This window comes from Helicoverpa zea, chromosome 9 (genome assembly GCF_022581195.2).
Source record: "Helicoverpa zea isolate HzStark_Cry1AcR chromosome 9, ilHelZeax1.1, whole genome shotgun sequence".
Lineage (NCBI taxonomy): Eukaryota > Metazoa > Arthropoda > Insecta > Lepidoptera > Noctuidae > Helicoverpa > Helicoverpa zea.
In genome coordinates this window covers 6943471-6967920 of record NC_061460.1, presented here as the reverse complement: position 1 = coordinate 6967920, position 24450 = coordinate 6943471, and the positions used below count along the sequence as shown (strand labels likewise).

At 36.0% G+C, this 24450-nt stretch overlaps 2 protein-coding genes across 2 annotated transcripts; both read right to left on the bottom strand.

Annotated features, from left to right (window-relative positions):
- Window positions 1-961: 961 nt before the first annotated feature.
- On the bottom strand, window positions 962-24163 carry LOC124633325. The gene is made up of 7 exons (XM_047168511.1): window positions 23886-24163; window positions 15215-15341; window positions 8895-9070; window positions 6526-6702; window positions 5410-5507; window positions 2511-2612; window positions 962-2396 (listed from the first exon to the last, which is right to left on the bottom strand). Exons 2-7 carry the CDS (start codon window positions 15312-15314, stop codon window positions 2027-2029), a joined length of 1023 nt encoding a protein of 340 aa, XP_047024467.1. The 5' UTR covers window positions 15315-15341; window positions 23886-24163; the 3' UTR covers window positions 962-2026.
- LOC124633324 (dynein intermediate chain 3, ciliary-like) lies at window positions 21048-22859 on the bottom strand. The gene has a single exon (XM_047168510.1). It carries the CDS (start codon window positions 22857-22859, stop codon window positions 21132-21134), a length of 1728 nt encoding a protein of 575 aa, XP_047024466.1. The 3' UTR covers window positions 21048-21131.
- Window positions 24164-24450: the final 287 nt, after the last annotated feature.

The window sequence follows — 24450 nt, the reverse complement described above, 5'->3', positions numbered from 1 at the left end:
AATTGGTTTTGTCGCAGCCCAATGTACTGATACTCCTCTAAATAGTGTTTAATTATGAAAAAGCGATATTTTAAAACACGTGGGTATAATATCTAAACAGAAGAACGCTTTACACTAAAATACCGAAACTTTTAACATTGCCATCAATCATCAGTAAAGCCCATTTAGGTGAACATTTTATCAAATACGCATAGTTTTTCAAAAATGTTTTGATCTAACAAAAAGGTACATTAATTAAGACTGCATTATAAGTTTTCTGAAAATCACTTCAAAAACTTTTCAAAGCACCGACGAACTTTCTGCCAGCAATTAGTCCAAAACAAGGTTTAACCAATTTCTTAGCAATTGTACAAAATTCAAATTTAGAATACACTCTCACGCATGCTTGGCTAACCCTTTTGATGCTAGAAACATACTACAATCATTAAAACCCTTTGAAATACACGTAAAGTCCTTAAAACTAAGATTTCGCATAGGTGCCCGCTTTTTTTGCAAAAGAGTGTATTTCCAAAATAATTATTAAAATTATTGAAATAGATACTAACGTGTTAACATACATTATTAAGGTCAAGCAAGTACTGTCCCAAAAGTAGCTGAACAACATAAGCGTCAAAAGTACATTAACACACGGCAACATTCAAAATATACTTTGTTAACCTAATTTTGTATTTACTGCTGTTTAGTGACTTTTGATACAATGATGTTCAGCGACATTTGGATTGATGGTGTACAGCGACTTTAGGAATACTAGTGCACAGATACTTTTGAAATACTCGTGTTTAACGACTTTTGTAAGTTTCTGGTGTACAGTCTATTTTGTTTCCTAGTTGCGACTATAACTTATGACATTTTATTGTGAACAGGTGTTTTGTCATGTTGATTCTGTTCATTGACTTTTGGTGCTGACTGTACCATAGATGGTTTTTTTTTGTACGTGCATACAAAAAATAATGAACAAGAATATAAATTCATCTTTATTAATTTAACATTCATAAAAAAGTATTTTAAACTATTTTAACAGATAGGTATTTTCGTTGTCTTTATTTTATAACAATATTTAGGCACTTATGACAAACTACTTTGTAATTATATTATGATTATTAGTATCATAAAGGGTAGGTAGTTTAGCCTGATCACGACTTTTCCGTTCTTGGCAGCTGAAGAAATTCCTAAACAGTTGAATATATGTAGAAACACGGCAGTAGGTACCTTCTACTCTACTACATAACACAGCAAGCATATTTTTTTCAGCTGGCATTGTCTAGATTGGGTTGTTGACGGAAGATAAAGATTTAAAGTAACTTGTTGCTATCACTGAAGATCTACCAGCTAAGTCGAGGTAAAATCCGTATTTAAATACTGTTCTAAGATTAAATCAATATTTACTATGGTCCCTAAACAGTCTACTGTCTAATATTATAATAGGTGGTAAAACAATTAATTACTTACTTCAGGATCTAAAATTTAGAGATTCTATACAAAAATAAAAATGCTCTTATTTTATGGACGCATGCATGTTCCATAATAATTATGTTGAATTTATTTTTAGACTAGATAACTATAATATATTCTACTTTGGTTTTAAACTGTTTAAAAATAATGTTATTTCTGCGTAGTCTACATGTTTACTTACTTAAAGCATTTACAATTGCTTGTTTATGTTATTATTTAATTCAGTGTAGTAGGGTTTCTCATTACTTTTACAGAAATAAAGTAAATAAATTATTATCTATAATTCTTCAGTATTGATAATAATTTAACTCTGTACATTTAACGAAAAAATTGATTTTTCAAAAAATTCCGTACAATTCACTTACCTAATTCGTTTTCAAAACTAGGTACTATTTATACCTACACAAACATACCTAAAGTATAGGTTTAGTAGGAAATAGGTACTAGCTACTTATTTACAGGGTTTAAAGCACCACTACAAAACTTACAGATATTAAATATTAGTAATCTGGTATTTTGTACTTGTCAGACTTGGAATGGTGAACCAAATGCCATGAAGTTAATATTACACAAATTAAAGTTCAGTAGTTAGTTCGTCTTGAGGCCGCCTTGACATTTCGAAGAATTCATCTTCTAGCCAAACGCTCTCCCTCCTAACAATCGGCCTTCTCTCCCATGGGTCGGAGAGGACGATGGTCTCTCTTTCTCTCTCTACTTGCGAGTAGCTGGGAGGTCTGCCAGCATCACTCCACTCACACTCCATCTCTTTGTCTATGATATTACTATCATATGACGTGGGGGAGTACGAAGGAGGTTTGAACGTCGAGAAGGACTGCTGAGTCGTTTCCGAGTCAGAGCCCTGACTCGGTGGGGCTGGAAGGAAGTTAACTAGCTGGCCTTCTTGCTGTGGACCAACAGGAGTTCGGCCGTAGCGTTTCAAGATTCTGCAACAAACATATTTTTGTCTAAATAGCCATATGCATACCAAAACATTAATTACGAGTCACGAAGAAATACTCAAAACACAAATAATAAATTAGTTAAAAAAAATTATGTACCTTTCGGCCCAACTAGCGAGACGCGGCCATTCATCCGGCACGACGGGCACCTGCTGCTTGTTCAACAATATCAGCAACTTGGCCAGATCACTCAGAATGCAACTGTAACAGAAGCTAATATTAGACCTCACTATCTCGAGTAGGTAACTCAACGTAAATAAACACCACGCTGCACTATTGAGACACTGTTTGGAATGTGTTTTTTCTAGGTTAGGTTGGTAGCTCTGTCAACAGACTCGTTTGCTGTGTTATTAGAGCACTGTCGCAACCTCTTTTATATAGGTTTGTTAATTCATTTACTTTTTTAGTCGCGTTGATTGCATTTTAGGAAACCAAGGGAAAATGAAAAATACCTTTGAAAACGTAGGTTCTAAAATTTTGCCTTTAGGTAAAAGATCGACCTAAATTAAGGTCTCAAGATTAGGTACCCTGTGTACAACCCAGGCAGCACACAAGTCAGATAACTGGCCAAGAATTTAACTCTATGCAGGGTTAAGCTTTATTATATATGAATATAAGCTGAGTGTATTACGAAATTATGTATTAAAGTTATTTTTTGCTATAATAATGCTATCAGCTGAATTAGTTTAGTAATTTGCGGATTTTATTTCTTCAAACTGAATAATCATCATAAAAAGACCTGTTACTCAAGAGTTCGTGTAATCTTTTGTATAACATTGGTATACAATTCCATTATCAAGCATGATACTGGATAAGCTATATTCTGTTTTCTTTTAGTTGTACTACACACTACACCTTGACAGTTATTCAGCTGCTGTATAAAATAGGCGTTGTTTCTGTTATGAAGCATATAGTAACTTAACAGAAATAAAGATAGCTGTTGTAACTACTTTATGACGCTTTGAGTACGAAATTACCGTCATGTGCAGCTAGCAACAGATTCTGATGCAGAAGTTTGCTGAGTATTCATGAGAAGTAGACATTTTTAAGCTAGAAGAGCTGTTCTGGAACGTTAGTCAGCATTTAACCGGCTGACTGTGCTAATTTTTGTAGTGGTTCGAATCTACGTGAAAATGCGTCGCACGTTTGTAGTAGGTATATAGTACCTACTATACGTATTTATTTGTATCGTACTATTATGAATTCTGTACTACAATGATTAGTTATAATTAAGTAGGTATGTAATTTTTCGTATCGTAATATTTTTTAACCGACTTCTAAAAGAATGAGGTTCTCAATTCATCGGAATCTTCTATAATTATCTGAATTTGATAAGAACTAAAATTAATAAATTATATAGCTTTCCTATAATGTGGGTTTTTATTATTATATGACTGAATCCTAATTGTTTGATTTACAGTACAAATGTGTGCTATTATAGAACAGTTGTCGAAAAATGTTTAGTGCAGTCCACTTTTAACCAGAGCACAACTTAATAAGTGGACACGTATGGTCTGTTATGCATACATTAGACGATAAGCCGCTGTGCAATCAGATTTTATTCAGAATGTTCGTCGCCATTATCGAACAACATAACCTAATTATAATGATGTGGAATTATATACTCAAATACTCAAGTTTAATAACGAAATAATTATAATATTCTTAAAAAAGTTTTACAGAGTCATTTTTGAACCTTTACATTGAAATAAAGTAAAAAAAAATTACACTTAAAAATATACAACTAGAAGAAATGTTGTTTATTTCTTCAAAACCCGGCTTATCTGGTAGCGCGTGAAAAATTTACACGAAATATACAAGCTGTTGATTTGCATTTGTGCCATAGTTCAGGAGGAGGACATACAATACGTATATAATCGATTGGAATTACAGTAGATGGGAAATAACTAATATGCACTGCTTTTTTTGTCATTGTAATGTCGTGGTATTTCAGAAGTAATCCAATTTTATGAATGAAATTTATAAGTGATCGTTGCGTATGCTTTGTGTTTGCGTTTGTGTGAGGGCGCAGCGCGGTTTTAAGGCCATTAACACACGCGCCAAGTTTAAATAAGGCTAGATGACATTTACGGAATTCCGAAAAAAAATTAAAGAAAAAAAATTACGTACCAATTTTTTTATTGATTTGGGTCGAGAATCATTAGCATAATTACCTCCTTGAATATGGCACGGATGCAAATCAACAGCTTGTATATGTATATACACGGTAAAGTTGCATGCGCACCTACAATTTCTTTCATCAAGCCTAAATAAGGGTAAAATTTATAATACGAATATGTCGCCGTCTTATAACGCTGTTCGGATTTGTCAATATTAATTTGATCAACTTCTTGCTAAAATATACCTGAAATAAGCTAAACGCTGTGTATGATCTGAATATCTGAGCTTTGAAGGACTTAACCAGTCAATACCATGTTCATTCATCATTCACTCATCATCTGGCTAAAAGAGCTGTAGTACTTGTGTTAAAGAACAAAATCTTTTTATGCAGAAGATATTCAGCTTGTCGTACAATTATTCAAAACTTATTCATCTTTTACGTTGCTATTACACAGCTAATAGCAGTATATTTTGTGCCCAAATTGCTTGAATAACGTCTGAGTAAGCGCCATATCAGCTATTTACAGTAGTTTTTTTCTGCAATTAGCTTCTATGTCTGCTGTTAAACAAAACTTACTCAAAAGGTTTGTGCTGGCTGGGAAGTCTATCAAGGACACGTCTTTACAGATAGGTCGACTAAAGTGAAGACCTGGCACAAATTGAGTTACTGAAATTCGAGCTCAGAGTTCAGAAGTAGGTGTAGGGGTGTTAAAAATATGTTGCAGTACTTTTAGTTAGCTCTAGATTTACCGTTAACTTTGAACAACTTCAAAGGTGCCTAAACAAGACAAGAATCATCTACCTAATCCACTAACGTTATTGACCCACTAGGTAGGTACGCTATAGTAAAAGGTACATAAATCTAAGCAAAACATACCTGTAAGCCATTGCAGCATCATTGTTGCCAAGCTGATAAAGCTCCCGCACTTGATGCCGCGTGTGGTTCAGGATCGCCAGCAAAGTGTAAGCGTGAGGCTGTAATGATAACGATAATGTTATCAGCAACTTAAGTAAAGAGGTCACAAGGTAATACATACATAGGTCCCTACTAATAGTGCATTTGCCTATAGGCCTTTAATTCTTTTTACAATGTTGGTAAATGCCATTTTGGTGTGCAGATAGAAATAAAGATAGCACCAATTCTATCTTTGAAGATAGCTTTGGTATAATTTGTTTAGGTTATATCCAGAGTATAAAAATATCCTTAAAAACTCAAATAACATCATCAATTGACGAATTATCAATTGAATAGAGATAGATAACATTGACATTTTGGTAGGACGCCCCATCCGTCATTCATTGTAAAATTAGCGGAGTCCTTATTTCTTCAGCATCGATTCCAGCAAAAAGAGTCTTATATACTTTGTAATAAGTTCTACATTCTTTTAATAATATAATTATTGGCATTTGTAATCCTCAACCGGAGCAAATGATGAAATGATAGAAGAAATAAGTATGTATATTGTATGTTCTTAAGACATATCGTGCGATTCTAATGTGGGTGTTGATAAATCTCCTGATTTCTTCACATTTTATCTAACTAGGTCCATATTCATTATTTTAGATAATCATATTGTATCTATTATTCATACACTCGAAAGCGGAATTCCGTATTTGTATGTTAGTATTTTCGTAACTCATGTAATATTTATATAACTTTTGATTGGCCGGTTTTATTATGCACACGTCTTATTTATATATGGCATTGATACCAAATCAAATATGCATAAGTATTAAGTATGCATGTATCTTAAAACTAAAAATAGTCGATCTTGTGCAACAAACGTCTTCGATGTAAAATGTTACCAAATGAATACCAATTTGAAAATGCTTATCTATCTATAGCTAGATTGAACTGAACCAGCTGTTTCGTCGCGACCAAACGACGAGACAGTTGAAAATTTACCATCCACTTATATTCTTTTCCTATTTCAAACAGACCACCCCAATTTTGTTAGGTATTTATTTTATTTGTAAGATGTCAGTTACTTACTCGCAAGCAGTCCAACTGTTTATGAAACTCTCGGAGTCGCGTGTCGTCGTCGTGTGTAGCTCGTTGAGGCAGCGGCTGTGGTTGCGCGCGCGCCTTGCTGCGGCACCGCGCGTACGCGGCCGCGGCCGCCACCAGCGCGATGCACGCGGCCACCCCACAGGCAGCGCCCACTATCACCTGGTAACACACCATCCAAACTAATATTATAAATGCGGAAGTAACTCTGTCTGTCTGTCTTTCTGTCTGTCTGTCTGTCTTTTCTTCACGCCTAAACTACTGAACCGATTTGTGTGAAATTTGGTACAGACATAGTTTGAAACTTGAGAAAGGACATAGGATAGTTTTTATTACAAAAAAAAATAAAAATAAAATTATTCCGGACATATAGCGCCATCTATTGGTCAAATCAAAAATCTGCTGGTAGTCACTATTCCACGCGAACGAAGTTGCGGGCAAAAGCTAGTAAGAAATAAAGAAAAAAATATTTGAAATGCTTGCCCTATAATATGTCCTGCGCTATTGGTTAATCTTCTTATATGACAACAGCTGCTATAGGACATCATCATTTTAGTGAAAGATTCTGTATATTATGTGACGATTTAGGAAAAGACTATTTTGTGATGTTGCTTTTTTGTAACCAATGCGTTTAGAGAGTGGACGCATCACGCTCTTGGAGTATGAAATAGGACGAAAGTGATCCTTTGCTGAACCTACCATGGGTAAGTATGTGTTTAAGGCTCTAGCAAATAAAACAGTTTACACAATGGCAAAACATTGCAGACAGCTTACTGCTTCAGAAACTGTCGATACCACTAAAAATCGTGAGCACGACAAAGACATAAAACAGGTTAGTCGGCCTCGATTGTCTCTACTTGATCCCTCACATTACAATTTGCCAATACCTTAGTAAGGACCTTTTTAGATTGTAAGTAATGGGGGCGTGGATACCACCATAAATCGTGACCCGTATAAGCACGTTAGAGCTTACAATTCTTACCAACAAGCTTTTGGCAAAAGAATTGTGGAAGAAATACCTTTTATTGTCTATAAATACACTTCCAATGGACTAACTTGATCTGAAATCGCCATAGGCGTTAGCAATTTTCGAAGTTAGAACAATGGCCCGTGTTTTGGTATTCTCTTTTGGGTCATGTATCAGTCGGCTAGCCCAAAAGGTAATAAAAAGCTATGGACACACAACGACAAATAGTTCGCTTTGCTGAAATACAGTTAGCCATTGACTATTTGAACCCTCCAATAAAGGACGTCTAGTTTAATTTACTTAAAAAGTTTTTTTTTTGATAACCTTTCTAAAAAAATGATGTACCAAACGCTATTTTTGTTACAACTAGTACTAAATATCTTTCCCTAAATCAAAAACATCGAAGTAATAGGAGAATTTCCTGGACTTTCTTGTTTTTAGCAAGCAACGCAGAAAGCTGGGAGAGAGTTGTTAAAACACAATGCATTGTGGTCGGTCCACTGTACAATGTAGTAAAGTGGCGTATACGTCCACCTCTATTATTCACTAGTGTTAGTGGCTATTTTCAATTGTCGCCGGAGTAACGTAACAGCACCTGCTACAATAAAGCCGTTTATTAATTTAATACTGACTGGTACAGCTACTCCTTTCAGCGTTTTTATTTCAACATTTAGCTGCTGACTGCGTGCCTAGCCTATATTCAGTATGCAATAGGATGGGTTCGAGGAATTGATTTGAGACGAAAATCCGTTTGCACTACAAAAAGGGAGTCGGGTGAATTTAGGTAGTAGGCTGAGTCAATTCCTGTATTTTTATTGTGCACAGAAAAATAAATATTACAGATGCTTTTAATATTCTATCTTGGTCAAATGAAGATCAATCTATTAATTACCTCACAGCATTATCCATCGAAATCTCAATATTTTTCTAATATACAAGTGAGTCACCATCGTTCGGATTTGCTTTTTAATGATTTAGATTGACTGTGGAGCAGGTACCATACGGACCACATCTGTTCCGCGCATCAAAGCCGTTACATCATAGTATTTTAATCTAGAAGCCGTTGAACTTTCATGTTCTGGTATTTGATGGATGCGGCTAATATAACGAATTTATTTGGAGCTAATATAATATTCAAATATTCTTATTTTTGTTTATGATTTACAGTTATTCTTAATGGAAAAGCTATGTTTATTGAAATTCCACAAGGTAATATCTTGGGACCGTAATTTATACATATTTAGAGCGCGGTCGACATTCCAAAAAAATATTAATTTATATTTTAATAAAAAGTACTTGAGTGTCTTTTTTGCTTTATCTTACACTTCGTAAGCTAATTGTGTGAATTAGATTTTTGGAGTTAGCGTTTCCTAGAAGTTTAACATACCTCGTTATACGTCTGCGCAGGGTAGCACACCCGTCCCATGAGGTGGTCATCATGTGCCCAAGCCTCGCGGCTGCCAGCAGGACAGTCATGGGCACAAGTGCCGCCTGGCCAGACCAGCAGCCGAGCGCATTTGACGCACCCGTCCGCTGCACAGCGCACGCATTCCGTACCACAGCCTGGAAACAAATGAAAACGTCAAGTTTAACACAATATAAGAACTTAGAGTTAGATATTTTTTTATATCATTATCATATGATAAATCATAAGTCTGAAAGATATTTGAAACGGGATACCTAGTATTAGAAGACAAACTTCTTCTTTGTGTTATGTTTTTGCGGTATACCTAGTCTCCAATATGATTTTCGAACCCACTGATGGCTTTGTATAGCTTTTACTGCCTATGATTTGTAATCAGTGTTATGAAATTGTGTAACTTATATTGAATGCAGAAAGAAAATATCAATTAATATTCTTGTATAGCAATTCCAATGTAAACTGAAATCATTGTCCATAAATGTTTACATTAATCTTGCGAGCCAATTGCTCACGTTGGAATTCAAATGATTTTAACTTTATGTAGAAGCAGTGGCGGATTAAGAGTATCCGAGGCCCTAAGCACAGATCCTGTGTAGACCCTCTATTGCTTAAATGGAAATGGAAGGAATGGAATGGAAGGTTGAAGAAAAGCGAGCGTGATGCCCTTGTAATTACAAATGCGCGAGCGAAGCGAGCGCGAAATTTTTTTCTTACTCGTACGAAGGTAAAATGTATCCCAATTTTTTGTTTGTTGACAAATGCAAAAACGAAGGCACATAATTTCTGAATACGCGAGCGAAGCGAGCGCGAAATTTAATTATTTTTAAGACTCAGAACCAAAATTACGTTCAATGTAGGCCAAACGTAGGTACTTAATTTTTTATTTGTTGGCAAATGTAAAAACGAGGACATACAGTTTCTGAATACGCGAGCGAAGCGAGCGAGAAATCTTGATTATTTTTTAAGACTCAGAACCAAAATTACGTAAAAGAGCTACATTTCTAACCTTCATTTCTTTCTACAAGTTTCGTTGGACAAGTAAGGTGGATATATACGTAAAATCGATAACAACGTCAACGCGAGGTTGGTCCGCAGACCACTTGGAAGGCCTCCAGGGACCACCAGTCGTCCGCGGACCACCGGTTAAGAACCACTGATCTAAAGCATCCAAAATTTTCGATATGTTTGTTGTATTGCACTCGTAGTTACAGCGTGAGCTTCCCAACGAGTGTCCGATAGCGACTTCAAAACGCTATCGTTGCCTATTAATTCTTTTAAAACTGCCTAACGATGAGTAGAAGCCGAAAAAAACCGTAGGTATAACAACTGGGGCCCGATTCTCCTAAGTTAATATTGTCAAAATCGAATAGAAATTGAATCGCAATATGATCGGAATAGCAGTTTTAACCTTATCGGGCATTCTGCTACTAATATAAGACCAATCGTATTCCAATGACATTCGATTGGTTTGCGATTGGTCTGCTATTTTGGTGATTTTGGTCTATACGGTAGTTTGCTGTACAATCATTTTGCAATCGTAAATCATTTGCAGACAAAATGATTCATTATTGAATGACAGAAAAGGATAAAAACGTTTATTTCAAAGAAAAAATAGCGGAATGTCATATACGCTTAAATCGTAATCGAGTCAGGATTGGATCTCGGTCGAACCGAGTCGAACGTGAATCGTATGTCGCTTAAGTAAAATTAGGAGAATCGGGCCCCTGCACAATTGAAAAAAAATCTCTGCGATCGTACAACAATCAACAGCACTGTGATTTCAGACATATTGTGGATGAATCTCGATAAAATGTAGTTATAAAATGAAACGCCAGCAGAGGATGGAGGCCCCTGGAGAACAGGGGCCCCAAGCACGTGCTTGTAGTGCTTATACGTTAATCCGCCACTGTGTAGAAGGAACGATTGATTTTATATTCAACTTATCAACAAGTTGAAAATGTTGAAACATCTCTGACGGACAAGTTGACGAAACCAACTTTTTAGGATGGGATTGGGTCGAAAAGTAAATACGACATAAAAACTTATTTCAAGAGGTAAAGTTTATGGGGAAGCTGGACAACTTTTTACGGTAGCTGATATTGAATGAAGCACCCTCAAGAGTTTTAAGGGCTCTAAAAATGTTCTACTAACCTGTTTTAGAAGATACTGTATTTTTAACCAAACTATAGTTGTTTGCGGAGCTTATATACCCAATGATATAAATATACATATGTATAGAGATGGCAGAGAAGGATTTTTGCTTAGCACCTTCACAGTTTTTTTGTACTCTGTTTACATACTTTACTGGAATCATCGTATCATTGAAATATTATGCTAATAAATGATTCCATGTTTGGGCGTAATGTATTCATGGCGATGCACGATGTTTATTCGATTGCTCGATACACCAGACCCAGTGAATGTAGAATATTTTCTCTACTACATGGCTGCTGGCTGCGCAATAGGTATACTCATTTATGTTTACAATTTAAACCGACAGGGCGATCCGGCTGCACAGTAGACGAAACACGCCAAAATATACCAATGAATGTTGGCCTTATGCAAGAAATTATAATTTTGGTCTCATAAAAAATGTAGGACTTATGAGCACATTAATTTACATATTAAAACGAGTTTCCGAGCGGTTTGCTTGAAATATAGACGAACATTAAGAAGTTTACCGTTTGCTTTTAAAACAAATGAAACAAAGCTTCAGAGTCTAAATGTCAAGCTTTAAGGCTCGCTCTTGGCGTAAAGTTTAGACCTTACTGCTTACTGGTTCATTATACCAAAGTAAGTTACGGTATGGGTTCACTTAATTCCCCGTTTCTGAGGCAATGACTTTGAAAATCAATTTATATTCAACTTCAGTGATTTGGATCGTATTTCGATACTTTCCAAAGGGAAAGCGCGCGCAATATGCGATTAGTGCGCTGTTCAATTAACGGGACCGACCGGACGAGTAGACACATTACTGTGTTTTGTTTACTTTACGATCAGCATTACGTGCATAACGAGGTTCCTGTGCACCGCGGTACGCTAATTTCTGGTGATCGGTACTTTAGCTATAGCCACAATGTAGCAACATATTATCTTTGCAGTAGGAACATTTCTCGACAATTTTGAATAAGTCAAATGGCGGTATGTTAAAGTTCTGGAAAACCGTGCATTATCAAGCCAAGTTTCATTGGTATGGTTATGTCTGATGTTTCTTTTTATCTTTTCAAAATATTATCGTATGCGTTGGCTAAGGTACTTTGGCATAGTGTGTGGGAGTTCGTAGGAGTGCCAAGAGGTACCGACAACTTATTGTGAAAGCTGCTTCGAAAGATTGAGGAAGACAACACTACAACAAAGTACAAGATTCATATTAGACAAAGAAGAGTGCGGACAACCAGGAGATGACGAGAAATTGAATCGGAACTTGTTTCGAAATGCAGTTCAAAATGATCATTTGAAACATTATTGACAGGCCCATTTATTTATATCCATCAGTTGTCTGGTTGTTGCATAGTTGCATTTTTTCTTTTATGATTGATTGTTGCAATTATGTCGCTGATATTATGTTTTAGTATCTTCCTCGCACTTACGACCCGACCCACACAAACTCATCTATCATCAGCGTACACCTAGGTATAGATAGTTCAACTCAGATTTGCGCGCGGCCCTATGTGTGCGTCGGCTTGTAAATATACAACTTTCATTCGTGTGACAGTGACGTCGTCCGAGGATGACGTGTTCTTATCGCTTTTTGTTATGGGTACAGTCGTTTACGAAAATGTCTAGTTCTTCACGGAGAAAATGTTTAAGGAGTCAGGTAGCGTTTCAAAAAATGAAACATTCAAAGCTTTTTATTATTACATTTTACAGTTTTTCATTATTTTCTCATACGTTTTTTCAAATTTACATTGACAGTATCTAAGAAATAAATGAGGTGAAATATCTAAGATGAATTAAATACTTCTTACATATTTTCTAGCTCGGGGTACGCGGACAATAAATAAAAGTGTGGACTAAGAATGTAAAAAGACGTATAATCTAGTATAATAATGTAAACAAAATGTATGGGGATTTTTTTTAAATTATATTGCTTCGCATAATGTCGACCAAAATAAGACGGAAATAATGAAACTCATAAATGAACGTTTAATTCAAACTGATGAAGGGGTGTTGGGTAATACCTGTAGACATGTACAAAAGAAAAACCAAATACTATAGACATTTTGACATGGAGTCAAAATTTATAATTGACCTTGGTGAGAGTAGCGAATCTGAAAATTCATCATTTATTTTTCAAGTAGCGATTCAGAATCATTATAAATAAATAAACATTAAATTACGTAATAACTGATTTTCTTTAAACAGCCTTATACAACCCCTAAATAACTTTATTTGTACCCGACTGTACCTCTTGTCACGCACACAAAGTCACTGTTTATGTACAAGGGTTACCCACACATAAGGCCGCGCGCAAGACTGAGTTGAACTTACTATAATCAACCTTCCAATATTTTGTGTTGGTAAGAATCGTTTTTTGAACAAACGCAAAACAAAACACGGCTGTTCTCTTTTTGAAAAGGTTTTGAAAGTTTTTCGTATTTAGTGGCGGATGCAGCCAAGTCGTAATCAATGTGAAAGATATGAGAACATTGACACCAGTTGAGACAGTTGAAAACTTGCAACGTTTGTGAGTTGGAAAATAGAAACCTTGTTTATTTCTTGCAGTGTCTTAGTTCCCATCGACTGTTTGCATCACAATGTTAGGAAAGTGAAGTATCCATTAATGTTTGCAGTTTCTGTATAAATTGCAGTCTTTATGGTTTATTTAACTTGGCACTGTAAAAATTTATGTTTTGTGGCAATATGAACAAAATACTTACCTTATATTGTTAGTTGTAATGAATCAATCAATAATAATGTACAATTATGTTAATTATTTTTGTTACAATAAAAACAAAAGATGCGTAAAAACTGCAATTACAACAGTGAAATTGTTTGGATTGCAAAATTAATAAAACATTTGGTTTTTAAAGCAGGTTTATTGCGTGTAGGTTTCATGTTCGTGCCATGTTTTTACTAAAAGGCGTTAAATAAGTATTCATGTTTGATTCGGTAAGTAATTACAATTGTAAGTAGGTTCTGGTGAAAGCGATGTATTCTTAATTCTAAAGCTACCGAAGAAACCGGGTGTTTGTGTGTGTTTAATTTACCGTGCCTGATAGGCCACCATCGTTGTTAACTGTTTTCCATTCAATAGCCTGATTATTGGCGATTTGCCCTACTAATCCGACTAGATTTGATTGAAGCCGTAGTAAAATTATAAACGATTTGAGGAAAAGTTCAACATAACTTAAGTTCTTGTTCTCAATTCAGATGTTCATTTCTAATTAAAGTATACAACGTAACTAAATATATCAAGGCACCTATAGGTGAGTTAATAGAATGTTCTCTTATCAACTTTTAGCTGACAATGTCAGTCATCTTTAAACAAGCTTTTATTTTAATTAAAGCCTCGGTGACGTGCCTGTCTCAACGTTGATAGAGCTTAAGATAAAATTAATGTCAAATAATTTGTATGGAACAAAACTGATTGATACATTGAATAACCCTCGTACCTACTCATTATATTGCCCTGAAGTAATTATTACCTAGAATAGAGGCTTAATTCTAAACTATGTATTTCCTAAATTGAAATTATTTAACGTTCATTAATACGGAGATTTGAAGTGATTAATTATAACAGGGCTTGGTCCTTAGTTCATATTTCATCTCAATGTCGGATAGGATACAGCTCTTGAGATACAAAGGATGTTCAGAAATTAGATGGAAACTGATGCCGCACAAGTTAAACTTGGAAAAGGTGAATGGGCTCTCCTATCATACGATATCTATTGTAAGTATATCCCCAAAAAGCAATGTTATAATTTTCTTTACTTATAGAAGATATACTTACTTTTCTTCTAATTATTTGGGCTTACTTTCTATTTCGTAATGTATTATGAAAACCAGAAATAGTTCGGATCATTTAGATGCCATTTGGATGTTTTAAGGGTTTCAACCTCTTCTTCTTCTTTTTCTTCCTGCCCCGTTCCCAATTTTATTTGGGGTTGGCGCAATATGTCTTGCGCTTCCATTCTTCCTAGTCACTCGTCATACTCACTCACTCCCTTCTTATTAAGGGGTTTCAACCTCTACAGGTAAATATTTAAAAGGCTCACCTAGACATACATCCTTAGGTTCCCTAGTTCTTATTAAAATATGGTACTAGTCCGGGACTCACTCACGTGTGTCGTTGATGGCTAGAGGCGCGTCGGCGGGCCGCAGCTGCGCGCACGCAGCGCTCGCCATCGTCAGCACGACTGCCACCAGCGCCGCGCACGTCATCGTACACCGCTGCGCATCGTGACTTTACTGTGGAGGAACAATAAATTATTTGTTAATACTATCATTCTCATTAATCGACATCGCAAAAAGGTGGTGTTATTCTTTACTGTACAGAAAACTATATTAACACAATACAATACAGAGAAGTTATGTACAAAGGCAACCTTAACACAGAGATGGATTCTCTAACAATAAACCTCAGAGCGATAGAGAGATGCGATAGGGAAGAGTAAGTTGGAAGTGCATTTATTAATTTTATTACCCTTCTGATACCTTAAGTACCGTCATCATCATGCCATAAGATTAGGACAATACAGACCTCTCGTCGAATAGAGTTCGAAAAAAGGCTAATGGCTTCTTTGGCATTGTGGATATAATATGCTGGAATCAGGAATACGGGAATCTTTTTTATAAGGCTTGTTATCGTTGAACTTATTCCTAAACAAACGTGGTGATTCATACTGTCTGTTTTTAATTTGAATGCATAAAATTGACAATCAATCCATCTCATGTCTAATGACGGATGACAAATAAAACTGCTTGTCCTACTGCAATATAGTAGCTGCTACGTGGACATAGTCGCGGGTAAAAGTAGTTCACAATAATTGACGGCTGCATGATTGATTAATTATGAATTAATCATGAGGGAATTAATTAATCAGGTACCATTCCTGACCATGGCCGACATGACCGTTTCGTTTTCATTTTAGGTGTTAGAAAACAGGAATAGAACGTGATCCTATCTACCTGGGTCCTTTATTATTTAAATGGACAATGTACGGAAATATAAAAACAAATCCAGTGTTATATTTTTTGTAAGGATTTTTATTGAAGCTAAAAGCGTTATCAACTACCTCTTGTTACGTAATATGCAGTGTCTGTCTACAATTCGTCATCCTGCCAGCTTTCACATTTCTCAAAGCTTAGACAGAAGTCACACAGTTGGAAGAGCAGTTATTATTATCACTTTATTAAAGAGCGATCAAAGTAACGTGAGAAATTCGTAGCTAATTGTATTCCATAGAGGTGTTGCTACATCTGCGCCTACGCGTATCTTATTATCATTTTCTCAAGTCCGTACTTGGAACTTTCACGAAACAAGCTACTCTATGCTCTATGTTCTTTGGTGTTTAAAAAAAATACAATCTAGCTCTATGTGATTTATGGTACTTATGTAGCCAGAAAGTAAACATAATCATATTCAGGCTAATAATGATCCTAACAGTTGTCAAAAAGCTTCAAAATCAGAAAAATAAATGTCGTTGACTTAGTATGGAATCCACGATTTTAACCTCGGGTTAAACAAAATGTCGTTATGTTTATCCGTCAAGATAGTAAGAAGAAGTTCAAGAAATAAGTCACAAACAATAAGGTTCAAACGTGTCTTAGCAAAATTAAGGTTTGTTAAGAGATAGTTAGTTAACGATTTATTAAGCCAACTAAAATGTGTGAAAACTTTTAACGTTAGAAGTTTTATACATTAAACATAATCCAACTGCTATTGTCTTAAAATGTTATGGCAACTAGTAGCTTATACGTTATACATAAGTTTTATAGGTAGTAAGCACCAGACTGTTTTGTTCTAGTAGTGATAAAATACTTAGAAACTTTGAAACCGGCATAAACTTCACTATAACTGTTTTTATGACATCACTTTTGTGAGAAACAATGTTGACTTGAATTTGAATGCTATGTGTAATACGAAACCGCATAATAATATTCAGTTTCTTTGTTGTGACATCGCTAAAAAATACAGTTAGGCCATAATCATGGCTTTAAAAATATTTGATGGCGTTAAAAGAAATGGTCTTCACGCGTGGCTTAAATCGAGTAACTCACCTTTAGATTAGATTCCGTTCACGCAAATCCCGGTACTAACTTTCACTATGACGTATAAAATATGTAATGTTCGCAATGACTACATCTATACATTTACGAGAGTGATCATTATGTGTAACCGGTTTTAGACTGCTCTCATAATTTTCACGTCACGTTTTTGAATATCAGACCTTCTAAAGAATACTCTTTCTCAGTATTGTATGATACTTATTACTTGACATTATGTTATCGAATGTGACGATAAAGAGTATTCAATATTCATGCCGATATTTTGATATTGAAAAGTAAACAATGTCTGATTATTAACTCCGATCAATACTACACTGTAGTGTTTATAAATATGAGCGTGTTTGTAAACAGTTTTGATTGTACGTTGAGTTGTGACACGGAAACGTACAATCGCTATCAGGCTAATACGGACACTATTTTCTCTAAACAAAACTAAGTCTACCTAGTTGCGTAAATGTCAACACTACACATCGTTAATCGCTCATAAGTTCGTTTATTTTGCAAGAATAGTTAAATAAATCAGTGGACTTATAAAAAATGTCATCATCGAAATTTTTCGGACTGGATTGAATGCAATTTTAATTAATATTAAGAATAATGTCACAGTTATAAATAAAGATAGTGGGTACATTCACTTTTTGACATAACATCAGGGAACAGCAAGTTTTTATTCTCACAAAGCTTCTTTCAAACATTAATGCCATAACGATATCCTTACAACGTTGGTCAGTGACTGGTGAGTCACGTCTTAATATTATTGGCCGGCCCATGTCCTGTTTAACAAAAAATCTGTGCCTTAATTATATTGTTCGACGATATGGGATGTGGGTCAGACGATCTCGTCTCGTCCGACAGTGTAACAGTACGACGAGTTTGCAAATAAGTTGACATTAGCATTCGATAACCGCCGCTGATCGACGCTACTCCTAAACGCCACGTGCTTACAATATTTATGTGCTGTATTCAATTGCTAGTTAAGATTGATAGCGTTTGTGTAGGTTTTAATAGAGATTAGCTTTTGTTTTGCAGTAGATATGATATATCTATATAGGTTTGTAGCAGCAGCAATAAAACTATAGTTACTCTGATAATATATTCATTGAATTTAGAAAGTGTACTAACAGATAGTTGTGGTATTATTATTTAGGATGCAAGGCCTTACTGTTCCTATTACCAGCTGAGAGTCTTTCAATAATACTTGTATAATATCTAGATGGTCGTCTATCAACCGCTTTCTAATTTGATTACCCAGATCAATATATTTGAATGTTTGATAAGGCATATATTATAAATTCTACGAATTACTTTAGCAATTTTGTTACGTATGTTAAGAGCAGTTCAGATTGATTAAATTGGAAAGAAATTGATATTGATATGCCAAAAAAGCAGAACCCCTAGCAGTTGTTCATGATTTGTCCATGAAGGCAAAGAATGTCGAGAATCAAACAGGCTTCCAAATATATAAAAAAATGCAAGTCGTCTTGGACACGCCCAAATTAAATTTTTCAGAGTAAGCACTATTTCCAGTAAGCTGAAGGAAGGTTAAAGAATTGATGTAACATAATGTGCGAAGCAAGTCACGTCGCGTGTCTGCCTTTCTCGTAGCTTTGTAGCGTGCGCCCAGTAATTACACGAGTGTGCGTCTAAACGAACCTGAGAGTGATTGAACTTACTATTGAACGAAGTACACGACCACACGTGCCTTTTACAGCTTCATAAAGCCGAAAATAAGTTTAAATGTTTTTTTTTGCGACCATATGGCAGAGTTTATTTATTATCTGGTCTATAAAATTGTGTTGGGCATTTTTTTATTTCAGAGGATTCAAATATAAGTACTTCTAGAGCTTTTACCAACTTACTTCAAATTAAAAATCTTCTAGAAATGGGAACCTACCAGTCAGCCAAAGTAAAAATATCTAAGTACCCTGAGGTGTTTTTGGATACTCACTTAAACTAGTAGGTAGGAAGCTCTAACGATATTTCCAAGTGTTTTAAACAGTGTTTAAGTAGCAATAAAATCTCTTAGAAGCTTGACTCAAAAAATCCTATCAAAAGTGAAGGTATTTCAAACTATGATCTCTCTTCAATTATAAAATCGATGATGCTTGAGGTAACACAGCAAAAAGCGTTATATTTATCTTATTTGCGTTGTTTCAATGTGTATTTACGTATAAACTTGGTCATATCTAATAATCACGGCTGACTAAGCTAAGGTTATGAAACACTGGGTGCTACTAATGGCTCTGAGCACGACTTAGCTTAGGTACTAGGTACGGCCAGCTGTTACCTTCATGCTGGTTTATTAGTACTTTATGAGTTGCAGCTATACGTCCTATTTGTGCAAAACGGCCAGTAGTAATACAGCAGCTTTTAAATACTCTATTTCAAAAATAGAATCGATTCAATACACCAACCCATTTAGGTCTTGAGCCACGGTGCTCGTTGCTTTCTCATCTTTTTCAATTCATAGACAATTTTTATTACGGCAAATAACTCCTTTTCATTATAAATTAAATCCACGTTCACGCTATTCGATTTGTTTGTGGTAATGAATCGTAACAACGATTTGTATCGGTACCGTGATTATTAAATATACTTAGCACGGCGCGGTAACTATGTGGTCACTAGTTTACATTAACAGTGCCTATCCTTATAATTATTTAGATATGCAAAGGTTCAATTTATAGGTATATAATGCAGTTTAATGTCAGTAGATACTACATCTGGAGTGGTAGACATTAACCCACATTGGCAGAAGTACTTCGAACACATTCCTCGTAAATCTTGCCTTCGTGCTTAAGATTATCCGAACGTTGAAATTTCATACGTTCTTACGTAAGATTAGATTAACTAATTAGTAATTAGCATTTTATTATCGTACTCTACTATAATAAACCGGTTATCTTAATGTAGAGTATATTTTGCTATGTTGTTATGGATTCTACTTATCAGTAGGTCCGGGATTATATTGCCGAGAGATGATTTGAAAAATCTCAAGAATTCATTTTTGTTTTTATTGATCAAGTAGGCCAGAGTTAAACGAAATATTTTAGCGTACATACGAAGATATGAAATGCAAATACTAGGAAGTAAGCAAGTTGAATGGAATCGAGGCTGCCGCATACACGGTGCGTGCGCTTGCGACTGTGTCTGAAGTAGCGAGTACCTAGCCGAGGTGAAAGTTGCCGGTGACGCACTTTTGTATTCACGCAACTCACGAGGCTCGAGTAATTTACGCCACCATTCTAACGAGACCTCCTCCGCCTCTCTTATTAATTCACCAGGAATGTTTACAGAGGGGAATCTCTATTGAAATCTGACGGTTCACGTTAGAATTGTCGTTTTGTATAAATCGGCGGTCATGGCCCTTGCTGCTAAGTCGCCGGATCTGCCGGGAGATGCGGGCTTCTCGTCTGTACCAAACATCCGGGACGGTCGCTCGACGCTCTTCTATACTTGTTGCTGGGATTTATACAAAATATTTTAAGTTCTGTTTACATAGAACCGGATGCTTTTGAAGACCACAGTAATACTGGAATATTACCACGGAAATATTATTTATATAGTCGAGAATTCCACATCACTATTTAAAATGTATTACTACAAATAGTCTTTATTGCCATAGGTTGTAGCAAGTACATGCATACGTGAATCAGTTATTTCTCAAAGGTTATGAACTAAGGTTGTGACATTTAATAACAAAACAAAGCTTATCGCGATCGATCGGGTGCTATGAAGTAATTTATTTTCTTCAGTTGATTCTAAAGCAAGCCATGGCTGTATAAACATAGCGCACTTCAGAAGTAATGTTACATTTATTTAAATCATTTCACTACTATATGTAGTATTTCCTACCTACCGTACAAACATTAACATAAATCCACAGTCAATACGCATAAACAGATAATATGGACACCTGGTGTCTTCCATCATATAATTCCAGTTTATAGAGATCTTTAATTATAATAGTTATTCAGTTTGGTCAGGCATAATGTCCATTTGTTTCAATTCTTCTTGAACTATTCTAAAATACTCATCTTCGGTTTCACGGTCTAACTCTTCCTCATCAACTACATCCTCTGGTGGTTCATTTAAAGCCGCTTCTTCTTCAGCGCGTGCTTTCAATCGAATTTCTTTGAGACGATTGTCTAAGATATGTTCTCGTCTAGTCTCACGCTCGTAAATTTGCCCCATCAGTAACTTGTCACGATTTCCCGGTATAGCCATATTTTCAGATAATTGTAACAGATACAATGCTCCATTGCAGTCACCAATAGCGACTGATTTGCCTTTTGAATGTGGAGTAATTTTTGTAAGTCCAGACTTTGATACTTGTAAAGTCAAGACTGGCTGCTTGTGTTTACGCAGTAAGTCCCAATAATAGAACTTTCCCGCTCCACATATCGACATGTAAGAGGAGAACCTCAAAGGAGCCCAAGCAGCATCATACACGAGATTCCTATACGGCCTTGTTACGATGATGGGTGCGGTACGAACTTCTTCACTCCATATTTTAACAGTATAATCACCACACGTAAGAAACATTCTAAAGGTACAAGGACTCCTTTCCACTGTTTGTACTGATCCATCATGAGCATACCAAAACGAAGATAAAATGTCAGAATGAGTTCTTCCCATGCGATTGGCGTTAATTACTAATCCAGTTTCCGTTCCACAGAGAAACTTAGTAGGCAAGCCTTTATCAAACTCCAAAGTACTAACCCCTTCAGCATTATTTAAATTTGGAACTTCATTCGGTGCAAACCTCACTGAGATCGGTAACCGCTCTTGAGGATATTTAAGGTTTCGCAAGTCCCACCACAAACATTCTCCATCCGAAGACCCAGTAAAGAATTCAGAGTATGTGCGAGACTGAATGTAAAGTATTGATGTTATTCCTTCGCGATGGGAATTATATACTGAACTCGATGACACAGCATCTTTGCCGACACGCACGTCAAATACACTAACAATACCTTTTTCAAGTCCGCATATCAACAATTCAGGAGTTGAGGGTGAACACGCTAGTTGCCAACACGGGTAATCAGGTCGTAATGCGTACACTGGTTCTGTTTGTCTGTGCACATCCCATATATAACAATCGGTTATTAGGTTTAGTTTTGGTTCCAGCATACATGTTTTGACGCAGTACGCAACTGCCAGTTTAGCGTTTTTTTCATTAGTCCATTTGACACATGATACTGGTCTCTGATGTTCATCACGGAAGACATTTGCAATTCGGACACTACACTTTTCAACAGGATCTTGCTCGGCCATTGTAGCATAATAGGTTTCATACATTTCAATGGCATTGTTTTGGTCTACGTAGTGAAATAAAGAATTTGACAAATTTTGCACGGATTTGATATAATTGTCTTCGTGCATAATTCTGCGACGATGGCGTTGAACATGATCCTCGTTGTAAGGGTTGACTTCCCGTGGCCAGCCACCTTCAGTGTGGTCGATCATTTGATCATGTCTTATTATCAGTGCAGTGTTAGTTTCGTTTTCTGAAGCAGAGCTTGTTGCCTGAACTTCGCGGTGCACGGGGTTCCGCAGAATGTATTGCTTTTGATCATCTTTGATAGGACTTATAGAGTCTAACATGCGGGCTGGTACCATTTGGAAAAGAGGTTGTTTTCCAAAGTTTCGCCGAAGCTTGGTGTACTCATAGGTCCACTTTACGTAGGAAGCCATTATTGTATTATAATTTAATTATATGAATCTAAAATTGTTTTAGTTACGTCAGATACTTTCACAACCATTAAACGCCAGGAATATTAAATCGGCAAGGCCATGGCGAATAATGAATATTGATGACGGAATTAAACAATCGTCATAATCGTATGGAAACATATGTGTCCTTGTTTGGTAAAAAGGTTGTTGTCTGCGACGTATCTCAAACAATCGATTGTGGGGTTTGATATCAACTACTGACTAAGAATATTTCAAAGACACGTGCTTATAAATTATTGGAATAACTTTTGACGTTGTCTTTCAAACTATCGTTCCAAGGTACTCTTTCCGTTTCATTAACATAGATGGTTTTGATTGAATCCAGTAATTCGGCTTACTTTGTAGTGGTGTTTCCTGTACCTCGGGCCGTGAGTCGTACCAGGAAGTGTCGTAACCACATTGTTGGAGGCAAGGAGTTGTTATGCGGTTCACATTAATATGCATCGAGTCCATATGGCAATAGTTATGTGCGAGAGGTGAGACGACTCTCAATGTTACGCGGTTACGCGTTAATGCTGATTCAGTCTACTTATTCCAGTTTCAATATTGCTTGTTGTTTAATTAAACAATTATGAAACTAGAGAAGCTTGCCTTGCTATGTGCAAATTTTAATTACATGGAAATGTAATAGATATCAGGTACTTGATTACAATGTGTTTAACGCGCGAGGTATTTTTGATTGCGATATTGCATTTAACACAAATATGGTATTTATTTTGGTTCAGGATCCCAAATGCCACTTTTTTATTTTTGGAATGTTAAATTAGTTTCCTTTTGATACACCCCATGGTGCGTTAGTTAATAATATAATAAGTAATTAGTTTCAAATTGATTAATGATGGTTTGAAATTGTTGCTTTCAGCACAAAGTTGCTTAGAAGATATTGGCTAACGGTAATTTTATTATAATGCAGAATGCATTGCAAAAAAAAACATGTTGTCAAAGTCAACGAACCCATCAAAATAATAAAAAATCATACTTCCTTACCATAAAAATGTAAACGTCTTCCATACCAGTACTGAACAATCACATATCTGTCACTTCACGTCATTGTAATTTTGCTAATTCTGTATTGGTAACATAGATGGTATCGATACACTGTCACGAATTGGCACAAGTCACAACACTGTTTTGCGTCACGATTAGAAATTCGAATTCGGTGCTTTTAAAGTGCGCGCGCGCCGTACGCTCGTACGAATGGGCGTCTCAGCGGTGACTGGCGCGCGTGTCGGCTGGAAGTACGCAGAAAGAACTCAGGTTGTCGAGTACTATGACTGGTTTGCTTCAACCATATCCCGGCAATTGATGTGTTGACTGATGATAACTATACTTCTAGCTAGCATATTGTTGACAGTAACTTAGACAGGTTGCGCGGTGTGCATGTGACCTCGCCCTTTTTCAACTTTCAATATTATGGTGCGCTAAGTTGACTCACAGATAACTTGAAATGTCAAGGATTTATTCATTTTGATATTTGATGAAACAAAGGGAGACCTTAATTGTTAGATAGGTACTCTACCGATATAACAACGACACAACAATTATTTTAAAA

Excerpts from the sequence above, each read along its gene's own strand:
- LOC124633325 (XM_047168511.1), bottom strand. The coding sequence starts at position 15,314 with ATGACGTGCGCGGCGCTGGTGGCAGTCGTGCTGACGATGGCGAGCGCT. Across the intron at positions 5,508-6,525 it reads AACAGTTGGACTGCTTGCGA|CCTCACGCTTACACTTTGCT; the intron begins GTAAGTAACTGA and ends TTATCATTACAG. Across the intron at positions 2,613-5,409 it reads GATGCTGCAATGGCTTACAG|TTGCATTCTGAGTGATCTGG; the intron begins GTATGTTTTGCT and ends CTTCTGTTACAG.
- LOC124633324 (XM_047168510.1), bottom strand. The coding sequence starts at position 22,859 with ATGGCTTCCTACGTAAAGTGGACCTATGAGTACACCAAGCTTCGGCGA.